The sequence below is a fragment of the Heloderma suspectum genome, chromosome 5 (assembly GCF_057233095.1).
Source record: "Heloderma suspectum isolate Gila_16-S chromosome 5, 16-S_ref, whole genome shotgun sequence".
Lineage (NCBI taxonomy): Eukaryota > Metazoa > Chordata > Lepidosauria > Squamata > Helodermatidae > Heloderma > Heloderma suspectum.
Window position 1 is genome coordinate 229,233,046 of NC_139462.1, and position 16,314 is coordinate 229,249,359.

Here is a 16,314-nt window from a genome sequence, read left to right on the forward strand (position 1 = left end):
CAAAGGGAACATACGTTTTCAGTTCACTCTGGCCGGTAAACTAGAGTATCTAGTGCTGTATAACAGAGACTTGTTTCTTTGCCACGGGCAGGCAGATGCGAAGGTTCAGATTGGCTTCTATACTATAGTGTCAAGTGGCTGCTTATTACATTTGCTTGGTTCCTTTGCTTCATTTCCCTTGAGCATCACGCATTTGGGGCTGTGAAAGCCATCATACGTAGCTTGGATCCCTGTCTTTTCTCGCTTGTGAAAGTCAGGGGGAGAAAGCTGGAGCTTGTGCCTGGGAAGGTCATAGATGTTTCTTTGAGAGAGTCAATGGTAAAATCCCTCTAACTACCACTTTGTAAGGTTGATCTTGGTCATTATAGGCTAGCTAGGCTTCTGGGGACAATACATCAAACATATGATGAAAGAGCAATTCCTTCATCTGTCTCCAATATATTGGCAGCCTGGCTGTGGGATGGAGACAGCTATTGTCCAATAGTTCTATTGGACAATCTTTGGAGATCAGAGGCAATTCCTTCCTGATTCTCCCTTCTTCTCAGCATCTCTTGTCACTGTAGGTCACATGATACTGCCTTTGGAGCAAGTGCATAGGGGTATAAAGGTCTGTGTCTGAATGGTTACAGGTTTTCCAAATTGATTATTCCCGATGGTGGTTGATGCTGTATAGTGAAAGTCTGTTCTCACAGTTGGATATGGAGCTACTAGGGGAGAGATTGTCCTAGTACATCCTTCCCCAACCTCATGCCCTCCAGATGCATTGGACTACAGCTCTCACCATCCAGCCATTGTGGCCACTAGTGAAGGCTACCTTAAGCTTGGTTGTCCACGTGCTGATGCTACTGAGCTGCCTCCTGTAGCACTTTTTTGAAGGTTGAGTAACTGAAGCAAAGGATGCAATCCTATACACTTACTTGGGAATAAGTCCCCTTGAAGCCAGTGGAATTTACTTCTGAGTAGATGGGTATAATTGCACTGTGACTGTAACACAGTGGAGAGCAGAGGTTTTGTTATGTGCTGGTGCTCACTCCACTAGAATGCATGAGTAGCCTAGGAGCATCCTTGGCGAAGCGAGTGTCACCTCTGAGCAGAGGTGCCGTCTATAAATTACACCCGGTAAAATGACACAACCCTTCATTAACGTCAAAGGAACTTGCTGCAGCCATCCACACCCTTGTAATCTCTAGGAGTCTCTGCCACAATGCATTGTACGGTAAAAGGTCTGGAAGCTTCGCCCTGGTACAGTCCTTTTTAACAACTGGTACTTTTTCAAAATACGCCCTCAGTGTGACTCAGAACAGTGCCTGCCTGCTACTGTGAGGTGGGAGCATATTCAGTTCTGGAGCATTCGCACTGGTTGGCCGTTGTGTGATCAAAATGTTGGACTGTTGGACTCAGAATGTTTGGTCTGAGCCAACGTGGCTCTTATGTCTGCCTTTGGGGACCAATTCAAAATGCTGCTTTTCACTTGTAAAGAAGTAATGGGGAGAACTCATCCTGTTAAACTCAAAACAGCTCTTTCAATTCAGAGCCCAATTGGAATGCTGTCAGACTCCCAGATGTCATTAGGAGGCTAAGCATGTCTGATCCCTCATGCCCCATAAACAGTTTCCCCTTTTAGCTTAGTTGCTGCTTCTGCAGTGGCAGGGTACTAGAAAGGCAGGGAGGTGTCTTGGTCCTCCTTTGATGCTTGGCACACTGCTATGGCTGCAGAACTACATTTCCCAGTGCTCCTCCTGCCTGGCAATCGGAGTGACATGTAGCAGAGAGAAGATACCCTCCCCCCCCCCCCGGCTTTCTCCCTTAGTTACCCTGCTGCTGGCAAACACACAAGTGTAGGTGGGACAGTACCTTCCCCATTTCAGATTTGAAATCCAAATCAGCAACGAACGTTTGTACCTGTTACACTAGCAGAACAGCTCCGATTCATTTTTCTAAGCATGAAAATGTAGATTTGGACAGTACCACTACTTTAAAGTCCTTCATAGCACCTGACCCTGTATGAACCCTGTTGCTTGTTAAGGTTGTCTGATAGGACCATCATACTATACAATAACCGCTGCTCCCAAGAATACACACAATGGTCTTAAATTCCTTCCTACTGTACTTAGATGTTATGCAACGTAATTTCAAGTGCCCAGAACTTCAGGGAAGAATTGAATAGCGAAGGGGAGGAGGTGACACAACACAGATATTCAGTGCACATAAAGTACTCTGCAAACCCAGGTCCACTTCCTAGAATACTTAAAACAATTTTGGCTAATAGCAGGGAAAGTCCATTTCCCATCTGTACCACTTTCACATCTTTTAACCCCTAATTCCATTCCTGCATTAATCTGCAAATATTGGGTTAGATCCAGCCTTAGTCATACCTAGAGGAGACCCGTTGATTCAATGGACATGCTAATAGAGAGTAAAACCCCATTGATTTCAATGGGTCTAGATTAAATATGACTTTAAGTCTGGATCCAAGCTTTTTTTAAAGTCTCAAAATACATACATAAATGTGCATTCTCTCTCAATATTTGGATATGTTTAAACTGCCAAAAACTGGACCTCAACATTTGGAGAAGTCCAAAAAATCTGTTAGAACTTTAGTCCAAGGTGTCTGGAACAGGACATTTCCGATAAGAATTCAGAGACTTAATTCCTCATACAACCCCACTCAGAATAGACACAATGCTACACTAGATAGAAGAATGGTCTGAGTCAGTTAAGGCAAGTTCATTTATTCAGATCATACAAAATTATCCATCTCCAGAACACCATAACAAGATTTCTGTTAATGCAAAGTCATTTATAATAATCTCAAATTAGCATATTAAATATTTTACCCAGTGTATTTTATACCATAAGTGAGGCAGTGATACAGGATGTTATGCAGTATCTGCTTATTAACACCCCCCCCATAAATATCCATTGTTTAGTGAATCCTAAAAATGTGCATAAACTGTTATGCTGTTCAGATAAAATTAGTGTTTTCACTTCTAGTTGCTTTAAAAGCAACTGTTTTATGCCATTGAGACTCAAAGGGGCTAGCACTTCAGACCCAGTTGACCCCCAGAGTTCAGACGGTGCACTAAACCAATCTCTTGCCAGGACTGTCATTGTCCCAAATCTGACCTCATAAATGGAGGCTATGCATTTTATAGTAAAACTTGTCAGTTCCCTTTTTCTACAACCAGGTCTGTTGTAGAAAAACATCAATGCAGAATTTGGGGTCCATTGAGCGATTCAGTCACGATGGAGAAATTTTTAAAAAGCCCGGACACACACAGCCCAGAAGAGCTCTAAAATCTTCTCTTGCAACAGTATGTTTAAATAGTGACCCCTCCTTGTAGTTCCATCCAAGGACCTGCTCAAGAGTTTCAACTGCCTACGTGCACAGCCTGGGAGTCCTGCCTTCTCTTTTCAGAGATGGCGATTGATCATAAAGAGCAGAGTTGGGGTAGGGTGGAGAAAATTGTCCATAGCCCATGAATGAAATCCAGCCAGTCAATATACTGTGTAACTACAGCTTTCAGCTGTAGTAACACCCTCCCCCAAATGCTACATTTTGAGCTGCGTTTTCAACCGAGAATTGGGTGCAGCTCTATCAGCAGAAATAAATCCAATAAATGGTCTGCCCTTGACATTAAGTGAGAGAGGAGGTAAAGGTAATAAAAACTGGAAGTTAGCAGCTTTAAATAAATGGTATGCCTAGTAGAAAGAAGGTTAAAAGCAAACCATTTATCTATTCTACTATTGCATGTGTTTCTTATGATGGCAAGTGGCAGGGAGGAGACTGTGTTTGCCAACTGTGTGACATTACATTCATGGTGGGCCAAGTCAATCAAGGGACAGTTCACCATGAGTTCAAGTTAAAGCAAGTGGATTTTAACCTTCAACATAGGTTCGCCAACAAGATCGAAACAAATCAAAATGCTCCAGCAACTGGTTATACCACAAATACAATGTTGACCAAAGTGACTTCCAGTTATTCTACCATGATGTCGGAGCAGTATACACTATAGTAAAACTCCTGCCCGAGTCACTTCACGAAGCACAAAATGGCAAGGAAATCCTAAAAAACAGTGGAGGGGGGAAAATGGAACATGTCATGGGAACTAAAAGGTTATAAAGTTCTTGGTTAAAAATTGCATTGACCAAAACAAGATTGAAGGTGGCAAATTCCAGTTTGCAGAGGGATTGACAAGAACCTCTGGCTTTTGCAAGGCCAGGATTACCTCTCCCCTCCAAAAAAAATTTAAGTCCTCTGTTCAGGCATAGAAGAATGCTCCTTGCATATGACTGAAACACAGAAAATGGAGCATTACATACAGAATCTAGTCAACCTCCTTGTGTCCACACACCTCTTATGTCAATTTCAAAGAAATTGTGGGCTAAAAACCAAACATGCTTCCCATAGGAAAGACAAATACCAACCCGCCCCCAGCAGCAACAATTCTAAGTTCCCTCCCTTTCCATGATGGTAATGGAAGCCTCAGCACCGTGGCTGGTTGAAGCATGCAAGGACGATGCCTTCGGGTGTCCAACTTTCAGGAATCATGTAACACTTGCCGGCTTGGGTGGAGTCTTACCTCTTTCTGGATAAGCTCATAGCATGACTGGAGGAAGTGGAAGCAGGGAGAGAAAGTCAGTGATAAAGCCTGATACTCATTTGTCTGATTCTTAGATTAGAAGCTACCTGTATGGCATTAATTCACCGTTCCTGGATTGTGTACTGTCCCTTAAGAACAACCCACCTGTCAACACCCATGCACCCACCCCAAAAAGGCTCTTGCAGCAGGTGTGTACCGGAGCCACTCAGAGAGCTTCGGCTATTGGGCGGTATTGAAATGTAATAAAAATAGAATGCAACAAAGGCCAGCCAGAGAGAACCCTGTTAATACACCAATCAGGTTGCCAACACACGAGTTGAGCCCCAGTTCAGCAATCAAGGTTCAACAGATAACATGTGGTGTGACAAGTGGGATCGGTATTCGGATGGCCAGATGCAAAAAAGGACAAGGCTCTTGCACCTTTACTACTTGTGTAGGAGAAGTAATTTCAGCCTCTTCTACACAACTAGTAAAAGTGCAGGAGTCCTGTCCTCTTTTGCATCTGGCTACCCCCATTGAACCCACACCTTTTGGCAAGTGCTACACCTCAAGCCTAAAGTACGAACGAGATCCACTCCTGAGCATACTGCAGGACGTACGTAGACTGTCTATACCTTACTGTGATTTTGGTTTTGCTTCTAGTCCAGGGATGGGGAACATGTGGCCTTCGCCCTCCTGATCTTGGACTACAGTTCCCTTCATCCCTCACCATGGGGCTTGGGGTGATGGAAGTGAAGAGTTCAACAACATCTGGAGGGCCACAGAGCTGTCAATCAGGCAGCAGCACAGCTCTGGGAAGGCATGCACAAGTGTAAACCCGACTCTGTCATAAACTAGGTCCATGCTCAGCTGTCACTCAACGGCATTCAAAAGATCCCAGGCTCAATCCCGGGAATGTCCAGGTAGGGCTAGGAAAGACCTAGACCTGGGAGAGTTGCTGCTAGTCAGAGTAGACCAAGGGTGTCAAGCCTCTTTGAGCCAGAGGGCCGAATTCACTTGTGGAAAAGTTCCTGGGGGCCGCATTCCAGTGGTGGGTGGGGCTGAAAGCAAAAGGGGTGGAGCTAAAAACCAAAAATACCAGCATCTTTTAGCTTAAAGCTCTTACTGCCTGTAACTATTTTATTAACTGCATTTCTGCACAATCCAACAGTCAAAGCTCTCTGGGAGGGTCAGAAAGCAAGACCTAAACTGTAAAATACAATAGCATAAGAAAACACCATATCTAAGCCTTAGGAGAGGCATTTCAACCTTTTAGATTGGGGGGAAAAATGCACAGAAGCTGGGAAACCACCAAACAGTCGGAGGTGAAAGGGGCATGGCCCACAGACATGGCCCACAGACATGGCCCACAGACATGGCCCACAGACATGGCCCACAGACATGGCCCACAGACATGGCCCACAGACATGGCCCACAGACATGGCCCACAGACATGGCCCACAGACATGAGGTTCAACACCCCTCGTGTAGACAAGACTGAGCTAGTTGCTGAAGAGCAAACAGGTCTCAGAGCTAAACCATCTCTGAACCCTGGGGATTCCATAGCAACCATTATGGCAAAGGGCCACTGCCTTCCTGCTTTGCCTGTGGAAACCTCTGGCTGGCCATCATAGGAAAGAGGACACTAGATGGGCCCTTGGCCTGACCCAACAGGGCTCTCATCTACCCTTGCAGCAGCCCCAAAATGTGTGTTTATTGAAATCCTTCCTTACCTCCAGTGCTGTAAGCAGGAAATCGTGCATGCCTCCTTCATTTGCTGGGTCCATCAGATCTCTGATCAGGTGAATCTCTGCTCCTAAATGTTGTATGCTAGGAAGGGGTGGGTGGGGTGGGGTGGGGATGCCATCACGTTAGAACAGGGCACTTTAAGGACTAATTTATTACAGCATAAGCTTCCATGGTTTTCCCAGTATGGTTTTCCCAGTAGTAATGTATGGCTGTGAGAGCTGGACTATAAGGAAGGCTGAGCGCCAAAGCATTGATGCTTTCGAACTGTGGTGCTGGAGAAGACTCTTACAAGTCCCCTGGACTGCAAGGAGGTCCAATCAGTCCATCCTAAAGGAAATCAACCCTGAGTGTTCATGGCAAGGACAGATACTGAAGCTGAAGCTCAAATATTTTGGCCACCTAATGCGAAGAGAAAACTCTCTGGAAAAGACCCTGATGCTGGGAAAGACTGAGGGCAAAAGGAGAAGGGGACGGCAGAGGATGAGATGGCTAGATAGCATCACCGATGCAATGAATATGGACTTGAGCACGCTCCGGGAGAGAGCGCAGGACAGGAAGGCCTGGCGTGCTGTGGTCCATGGGGTCACGAAGAGTCGGACACGACTGAACGACTGAACAACAACAAGCTTCCATGGACTTCATCAAATGTGTGAAATATTATCCTCAGTTGGCAGGTGTATATTCAGGGAGAAAACATTTGAACCAAAAAGTGCAGATCATGGTAATTCCAGGACAGTGTAAGCCCCCATTATCTTGATTCAGGCTGCTGGCGATAGCATTGGCTACATGGAACAATGCTCTGACTCTCCTAGGTTCCTCTGAACATCTGGATATGTTGTCCTTTGGCAACTCCACCTGACAGTCAAATAAGCTATGTGAAGGGTAGCTGACGTAGGATTGGATCCAGATTCATTTATTTATTACATTTATATTCCACCTTTCTTCCATGGTGGAACTCGAGGTGGCTACATGTGGTCCCCAGGCGGTCTCTCCTGCAAGCACTGACCAGACCCAGGCCTGCTTAGCTTCAGCAAAGCGGCTGCCTCATGTGCCTTGAGACTATGCTCTGAAAAGATTAAGATTCCATTAACCTCCGAAAACGTGGGAGAGGGAAGCTGCTACCTACCTTGCCCGTGTCACAACATACATCAGCAGAGGCAAGAGGTCATCCATTGGCAGGCTATATTCCTTTCCCAGCACCCGGTTGATCGTCTTCTCAATCTCTTCGTACGTCTTTTGGAGAATATCCAGTTTTTCCCGTGGGTCGACGGTAGTGCTACAAAGGCAAGGAAGCCGTGAGCACAGTAGCAAAGCTTAGACTGAGACACCCAAACGAGAGGACAATGAAAGTGCTCGGGAGACAGGGAGCGGTGCTGTTCCTATGATAGGTGTGCAATTTGAACTGGATGCAGGATCAAGGGTCTTGGCAAAGAGACAAGTCACTAGCCTCTATGACAGGGGTAGGGAACCTTTTTTGGCCCAAGGGCCAAATTGACTCTGGGCAAGCAAGTCAGGGGCCATCCACTGTAGACATGTGCCCCACAGTGTGATTGCCCAGACCCTATTCTCTCACACACACACTCACACTCACTCCTCCCCTCATGAAAGTGCCCACTGTATGGCAATGGGGCTTTTAATTATGTTTTTTAAAGCCCGATTGTAGCATGGAGGGGTTTTTAAAGGCGCAGGGTCACAGCATGCTGGGAGGGGAGGGTTAAGCCTTTCATTCCCAGCAGTGATCCCTCCCCCAAATGCCCCCAACAATCATTAGGCTTCCCCCACAAAATCCCAATTTTTAGGAATCTGCAGCATGAAGGGGTGGAGCGGTTTTGAGAGGGAATCGCAGAGTTTGAGGAGGGTTAGCGTTTCACCAGGAGGCTGCAGCGGCTTCAGTCTTTCCCAAGGTCCAGTGTGATACTCCAGTTAGAAAAAGTCAGAGCCTGGCCAAGGTGTCCCAGGCTCAGGTCTCCACTGAGCCGTGAAACTCACAAGCCTGCCTAGTGACCTAGCCTACCTCAGAGGGTTGTCCTGAGGATAAATAGGTGAACCAAACATACTGCCTTCAGTTCTGAAGAGTAAAAGCATCAGATAAAATACATTTCTGGTGCTGCTAGGTTTTCCCCTGGGTGGGGTAGGACACTCTGCATACCTACAGATAGCAACTTACATCAGCTTCTGTAGACATTCAGTAGCAGAAAGGAAGCACTGGTGTTTGACAAGAGATCGTCTCTAAACAAAAAAAGAAGGAACAGATGTTAGCATGGGGGGGGGGATGAAACCAGAGATGGATCTTGGGTGTGTAAAAAGTCCACTATTTCTAACTACAGAGAATGTAAGACGTGGAAAACCATCCCACCTATTTACTTACTATTTGCACATCTATACTGCCCAGTACCCAAAGCATTCTGGGTGGTTCACAAAAGTTAAAAGCCCAAAACAGGATAAACTATAAACATCTTAACAAGTTTAAAAGAAAAGAACCAAATACAGCACAAGCCAGCAGCAGTGTAAAGATCTAAGAACAAAACAATACATTTTAAAAAAACTGAAGGACTAAAAAGCCTGGGCAAATATAACGGTCTTCATGGGGCACTGATAAGACCACAATGTAAGCGCCAGGCGAGTCTCTCTGGGAAGATCATTCCACAACTGCGGTGCCACCACACAAAAGGCCCTTTCTTTAGTAGCCTTACCTCATTTGTTTGGGGTACCAGAGGAAAGCCTCTGAAGATGGCCTTAGGGTCCGGGCAGGTATATAAGGGCCTGGGCAGCTATTCTGATAGTGTGATTGCCACCCCATCCTTCAACAAGTAGGAAGAGACTGAAAATATTTCCACAAGGCTAATGTCTCGCCTGGAGTGGGATTCTATGTAATGCACAGAGGCTGGGGATTGGTGGTAGGGGCAGCTTCAGGAGAGGACCAGCAGGGTGGCAAGAGTAACACAAACCCTCCAGAATCAGGGAACTGCTAGGGAGGAGTTGTTAAGTCTTTCCCCTCGAGCCATGTTTCCATTCAAAATTGTTCCCTTCACCCCACCCCTCCAGCCTCAGAAGCTGGGAACAAAGTTTTGTGTTTGTTCCATCTCACTGGAAGAAAGTTGTGGCCTGGTCTGGAACATGCAGGAGAATGCAAATCTTGGCCCAGCCCTCTCTTTGCCGTGCTAGTTTGCTATGTGCAGGGAGTTTATCACAAGGGAGCGTTACAAAATGGTACCCTCCCCCTACCACCTAGAATGGTACTGTCTTATTCTGTTGCCTCTAGAGAGAATGCTTAATCCAACAGCGGGATCGAATTGAGGGACAACTTACCTGGTTATTTGTTAGTGTAAGATCTTTCAGGGGCCAGAAGTGTCTGAAATGATAGTGTGGGGAGGGAGAAAGCAGGGTCAGACATCTTCAAAAAAGGTGGAAGAAAACCATTTCACCTGTACTTCAGAGATCACTGCTCCAAAAAGCCATTTATTGCCAAAAAGAAGAAAAAGCTCTCCAAACTTAAAAACATACTTTTGAACCCAGGAACCAAACTTGCCTCTACAAGGGACACCCAAAACTGTGGATACCTTGACCCACCTATCACTGGCTCCATCTCCACAATTCGTTATCCTCATGGCTGTGTATGTGTTTAAGGCTCACTTGAAAAGTTTTGAGTTTCTCAAAAGCTCCCCCCAAACTGGGACAAGGCCTCACACTATCAATGACTGTCAGTCATGAACTGATGGCTAAATGGAATATTCATGTATGCCTAGGGATGGGCGAGAATTTGCTTTGGTTCATTCTGTTGTAAGAACTTACTGACATTCACAAATTTCTTCATAAACAGGGCAGAAAGAATTTGAGATTTTTGAAAAATGGAATGTCCATCCAGACAGAGAACTTTGCATGCTTAGCTCTTACAATAGCTGTACCTGTTGAATTTGGCCGGTGCAGATGGGTGAAGATTTCATTGGCTCTGTGTTTGATAAGTACTTACCAGAATCTGCACATCTCTTCATAAATAAAATGGAACGAACTTGAGATTGAAAAAAAATGTGAATGTGGGAGGAAGCGAAAATGACAGGTTCATCCATCCCTCCATATGCCACTGAACACCTGGGGAGAGACTGTGGGAAGAGGCAAATGCCTTCAAGCCTTACTACTTATGGGCTTCCCAGATGTTGGCCTGGATTGACCTTTGGATCTTATTGCATTTTAACCTGTTTTTATATAACAGTTCACATGTTGTTTAGCTAGTTTTGATCTGGCTTGTTTTCGAGCTGTTGCATATTGGCCCTAATGCCGAAGATGGGATGAGTAAAAAAACCGACGCAGTGAAGGATCTCTATTGGCAGGGCAGCTGACCTCTGGACTTCCAGGAACTCCAGCAGCTTAATATCAGGAAACAGACTCAGGTCGACTATCCCCTGGCAGTAAAGGTCATCCTCCTTTTCATGGTACAGCATGTACAACATCAAGAGCTCCGGATAGAAGCATGGAAGAATAAGGGCAAGGATCAGACTGGGTCCATTGAGGTCACTGAATGAAAGGAAAAGCAACATCAACTGGTCAGAGCATTGCACCAACAGCCGGGAGTCCACTTCATGGATGCAGCCCTGTTTTTTAAAATTTAAAGTATTACTAAGGCACGTATCCAGCTGTTTCCAAGAAAATCCCATTGTCCGTCCCATCCACCCTTTATGTCCTTACCCTGTGAGGTGGGTTAGGCTGACAGAGAGCGGCAGGCAGGCAGAGAGAGAGAGAGAGAGAGGCAGACACACACACAGAAAGACACAGAAAGACACAGAGAGACAGACAGAGAGACAGACAGAGAGAGAGACAGAGAGAGAGAGAGAGAGAGAGGCAGGCAGGCAGAGAGGTAGAGAGAGGCAGGCAGGCATGGGGGGAAGGCAGCAGGCATAGACGGGGGGCAGAGAATGCACAACTGGCCCAAATCACCCAGTGCATTCCATGGATGCACACATTTTTGAATATGGCTTTCCCCAGTTCTAGTCAGACACTCTGATCACCGTACCACATTGCCTCTCCTGACTGAAATTAGGTGGTTCCCATACGATGATAACAACACTTCAAGGTGCATCTCTGATTTCAGCTTTAGACTGCAAGCGTTCAATGCAGAGGTGGAGAATGTCTTTCACCCCAAGGTTCAAATTCTGTTTCGGAGATGCCCTCAGGGGCTGCATTCCAGTAGTGAGCAGGGCCAGAGGCAAATGGGGAGGGGGGAAATAGCAGCATTTTGTAACTCAAAGCTCTCGCTGCCAGTAACTCAATTTCAGCAGGAGAGGCATCGAGAATGGGGGCGGGGGCCTGCACAAAAGCTGGGAAAACACCAAATGACAGGTGGCTGGGGAAAAGAGAGTGTGGCCCCCTGAGGATCCCTGCGGGGGACGGGTGTGGCCACAGGGAAACCTGTCTTTGAACATATTGCCATGTAAAGACCCATGGACTTTTAGTGCACAGCCTTATGCATGTTTAGACAGACGAACATCCTACAACTCCCAGCATTTCCCAGCCAGCATAGCTAGCTGGGAAACGCTGGGAGTTATAAGGCATTTGTCTGTGTGATCATGCATAGGATTGCTGCCTTACTGTGCTATCGAAGCAAAAACAGCAAAGCAGAATCAAACTGCAAAGCAAAAACATAACACACACTCGGTCATGCATGAGTGATGGCCCCCATAAAATCAATGATTTAGGGCGCAATCCAATAGGAATAATTGGCCCCCTCCAAACTTGGAAGTGACTGACTAGCCAGTGCAGGGTGGGCAGAGGGGATCTTCTGCTCCGTGCTTCAGCCACCCTGCATTTGTGGCTAGATGGCTAACTTTGACTGTCTAGTCAAGGCAGCTTGGAGTGGGGCGGGGGGGAGGCTGGACTGCACATAGGAAGTAGAAGCACCGGTGCGTCTGCCATCTGCTCCCTGCTCCCAGGAATGCCCCCCCCTTCCCCCACTCTGCACTGCTCTTACGAGCATGGAGCCGGGGATGAATTGCACTACCTACATGGGGGCAGGGAGGCGGTTTTCTGGGAGCCGACCCTGGGGTGCTGGCTCCAAGGTCGGTTCCTGGAAAATGAACAATCCTATGGCAGTCTAGCCACTGTCTGGCTGCCATAGGAATGCACCCTAATATTTCTTGTTAGTGGGAGAGGGAGAAAGGCCACACATGTATTCTCAAATCAATAAAAAAATGCCACAGGGCTACCTTTCTTTCATGGCTTCCGCTGATGGTTGGCCTTTGACCTCCATGGCAAGATGCAGCAAGCCCCTGGAAGGTGTTAACAGCAAATCAAAAAGGTTGAGCTGAAGACCATTATTGGGTGCTCATAACATGCACACGCACACCCCACATCCCCAGCGACTAGAAACAGAAAGCGCAGAATTATTAACAGAAAGAATTCCCAGACATGTACACTCTCTGTCTTTCCAGCAAAGTCCTGCACGATCTAGCCAAAATTAGGGAACTGCAGAGTTTGTTCCCAAAAAGGTAGCCCAAAATATGGACTGACCAGTTTAGCATGTACTATTTAGCAGAATCAGGTAAAAAAAAAAAAACAGACCTACTGGTCCACTTGATGCTCAACCTCCAGACCCTAAAATTTATATCTACACTATATGCTTAGACCAGTTTTATCATCATTTAACTGGTGTGTTGTCTGCCAAAGAATATTGGGAATGGTGATTTGGCAAGAAGGCTAAGAATTCCCTGTTAAAAAGAGAGAGGTCCCCTTTGGAATCCCCGCCCCCCACCTTAATCTCCAGGGTGTCCCTCTTAGAAAGGAAAGAAGGTTTAGGGAGGAGAAGCCTAGAACATAAGAAGAGCCATGCTGGATCAGACCAAGGGTCCATCTAGTCCAGCAGCATGTTTCCACGCTATCGGCTTCCCTTTGTTTGCAACTTTGTTGCAATGTTACTCCAATCCCATCTTCTCCTTGTCCTGTTTCCACAGCCCTTAAAGACCTGGCTTATCATCGCCTAGTCTACGTAAATGTTTACGTAGACTACATGTGCCCAAATAAGGAACGCAAATGGCGGCGCCCATGGGCGCCGCCATTTGCGTACGCACCTTTTTTTTTCCCCCTAAAGTAAGCCGTGATAGGCTACGTAAACGTTTACGTAGCCTATCACGGCTGACTGCAGGGACGCAAACGGCGGCGGCTACAGCCGCTGCCATTTGCATCCCGGCAGGAGACGAGATTCACAGCCGGAGGGACGGGGCGCCTCCCCCCCCCAGCCAGAATTTCAGCCGGAGGGACGGGGTGCCTCCCCCCTGGCCAGAATTTTGGCGGGGAGGGATGGGGCGCCTCCCACCCCACCCAGAATTTCGGGGGGAGGGACGGAGCGCCTCCCCCCCACCGCGAAGCAAGCTGCGGGACCAGGTAAGGGACTTTCGTCCATCCCTAATTTTGAGAGAGGGAGAAAAATGTCTCCCTATCCACATTCTCCACACCATGCATAATTTTGTAGACCTCTATCATGTCTCCCCTGACCCTCCTTTTTTCCAAGCTAAACAATCCCAGCTGCTGTAGCCTTCTCTCATAGGGGAGATGCTCCAGCCCCTTGATCATTTTAGTTGCCCTTTTCTGCACTTTTTCCAGTTTTACAGTATCTTCTTTTAGGTGTGGTGACCAGAACTGTACGCAGTATTCCAAGTGTGGCCGCACCATCGATTTGTATAGGGGCAGTCTGATATTGGCAGTTTTATTCTCCATTCCTTGTCTAATTACGCCTAACATGGAGTTTGCCTTTTTCACAGCAGCCGCACACTGGGTTGACTTGACATCTTCATTGAGCTGTCCACCACATGGCATCCTAGGATATGCTCCATCTCAAAGGTCAGGAAAGTAAGGAGTATATGCAAGCCAATCGCGCATGCACACATGTGCACGCACACACACCATCCTACCATAATTCAATACCACTGATATGCCAACAATCCTGAATATTATTAGCAGAATCACAATGCTGATGCTGAAGTGTACCCTCCTGCTCCTAACAGGGGCGGTCATGTTTCCAGCCAGCCAGCCAGCCATATGTGTCCTCCTACAGGATACCCTATTCCATCCACCCCAAGTTTTTTTCTGTTTCTCTTTTCCAAGGGATACTCAACATTCTATTAGGGATGGCAGAGAATTCCACCACGTTCCCCCAAAAGACGTGGCAGAACGGCCTCCCCCCCACGGAATCCCCCCCAGGACGAAGCTTACCTGGGGTGGATGTTCCGGCAGTGGCAGCTCCAACGGCGGCGGCAGCTGGTCTCTCAGCCAACTGCTGCGGACTCAAATGGCGGCCGCCATAGCAGCCGCCATTTGCGTCCAGCCAGGCTGCCGTGATAGGCTACGTAAGTATTTATGTAGCCTATCACGGCAAAGGCAGCCACGCAAATGGCGGCCACCACGCCATTTGCGTAGCTGCCTTTGCCGTGATAGGCTACGTAAATACTTACGTAGCCTATCACGGCAAGCTAAAAAAAAAACACAGCGTACGCAAATGGCGGCTACAGCGGCCGCCATTTGCGTTCCCTTTTTTTCGCTGTTTTAGCCTACGTAAATATCTACGTAAGCTATTACAGCGAAAAACAGGGGAACGCAAATAGCGTAGTGGGCGCTAAAAAAAAAGCAAAAAAAAAGGGAACACAAATGGCGGCTGCCATAGCCGCCGCCATTTGCGTATGCTGTTGTTTTTTTTCCAGAAGGCTGCCCAGCGGCCGGATGTCCGGCTGCGGGCAGCCCCGGCCCGTCGAAAAGGTAAGTGACTTTCATACATCCCTACATTCCATGACCACTGAGAATGTTCAGACCTAGCTGGGCTATTTTTTTTTATTTGGGGGAGGGGTCACCTCCTATGCAGTGCTGGCTCCAGGTTTTTGAGGCCCCCTGGCCAAGACACCCTCGCTGCCCCCTCTCCATGAGTCTACCTCCTCCTCATCATTGTCACCTGCTTCTCTAGCTCCTCCTCCTCTCTCTTGTCATTGCTGTCACTGGCTTGCTTGACAGGCAAACAGCCAGTGAGCAAGCAGGCCGTGACATCTCCTGCTCCTCCTTCTCACCCCCACCATTGTCTGGGACAGAGCGAGAGGCAAGTGAACAAGCAGGTTGCAATGGTGAAAAGGAGGAGTAACTCCAGCGGGCTCTTGTCAGTGGGCCCCTGCTGGGGTGTGGGCTCTGGGCAGGTGTCCAACCATGCCTACTGTTGATGCTGGCCCTTCCCCTGAGGTTTTAAGTAGTATTTGTTGTACTTCTGCAAATCTCACGGTCTCCCCTAGGATGCTATCACCTTCCTTTTGTTTCTAAGTGGTGCTATTTTGGCTCAGTTTCTATCAATACCACCAGGAGTTTCCTGGTGATAATGACCCTATAAAAGCCAGTGGTGTTCCAGTGCACCACCATTACGTATCTGCATATACAGGGCCCTTATCTGATTTGATTTTTCATCCCCAAAATATCCTTAACAGAGCTGACTGGCAATTTGTCATGAGATAAACTTTACAAGAGCTCAGATGCAAAATGATCTCATCACAGCTGATGGTGTGAAAGCAAGAGCATGCCAGTGTGCAATACATACTGGTAGAATCCCCATATTTTCTTTGCGTAATGCTTGACCTCCTCTTGAGCCATAGACAGAAGGTGTTTGTTTGCTCCAATCCCAGAGTAGGTGGCCTGGAATGCCAGTGTCAGAGCCTTCAGTAGCTTTCCAAAGGGGTGCAAGGAAGACTTCAGTGCCTGCAGCACAGGAAAACAAAGCTTCTTAAAATCAAGGTCGACTGCAAAGCTGAGCACAGTATAGCTACACGGCGAGACAGTAAACAAGGCCTGATCCTTTCTTACTGGGAGACAGATGCACAACAATTCCCTGGAGTTTCAAGTAGGGATGTACAAAATGAACTTACCTTTCCGATCCGGGGTGTCCGCGGTGGGCGGGAGGCACTCCGTCCCTCCCTCTGGAATCCTCCCCGGCCAGCTCCGCTCTGCAAAAATTCAGCAGAGCCAC

The 16,314-nt window shown here is 47.2% G+C and overlaps 1 protein-coding gene across 3 annotated transcripts in view; it reads right to left on the reverse strand.

Moving 5' to 3' along the window:
- Positions 1 to 2,707: 2,707 nt before the first annotated feature.
- Positions 2,708 to 16,314, reverse strand: part of ALS2CL (ALS2 C-terminal like) — an 82,416-nt gene continuing 68,809 nt past the window's right edge. For 2 of the 3 annotated variants that reach the window (XM_084859484.1, XM_084859485.1), the window contains exons 19-27: positions 15,889 to 16,046; positions 12,530 to 12,592; positions 10,671 to 10,844; positions 9,642 to 9,684; positions 8,500 to 8,561; positions 7,459 to 7,608; positions 6,317 to 6,413; positions 4,584 to 4,610; positions 2,708 to 4,293 (exon numbers count right to left, since the gene is read on the reverse strand). In XM_084859484.1, coding sequence (XP_084715610.1) covers positions 4,039 to 4,293; positions 4,584 to 4,610; positions 6,317 to 6,413; positions 7,459 to 7,608; positions 8,500 to 8,561; positions 9,642 to 9,684; positions 10,671 to 10,844; positions 12,530 to 12,592; positions 15,889 to 16,046 — 1,029 coding nt within the window. In that variant the 3' untranslated portion in view covers positions 2,708 to 4,038. Of the gene's footprint in view, positions 4,294 to 4,463; positions 4,611 to 6,316; positions 6,414 to 7,458; positions 7,609 to 8,499; positions 8,562 to 9,641; positions 9,685 to 10,670; positions 10,845 to 12,529; positions 12,593 to 15,888; positions 16,047 to 16,314 lie in introns of those variants that run through there. The other variant, XM_084859486.1, reaches the window with a different exon arrangement.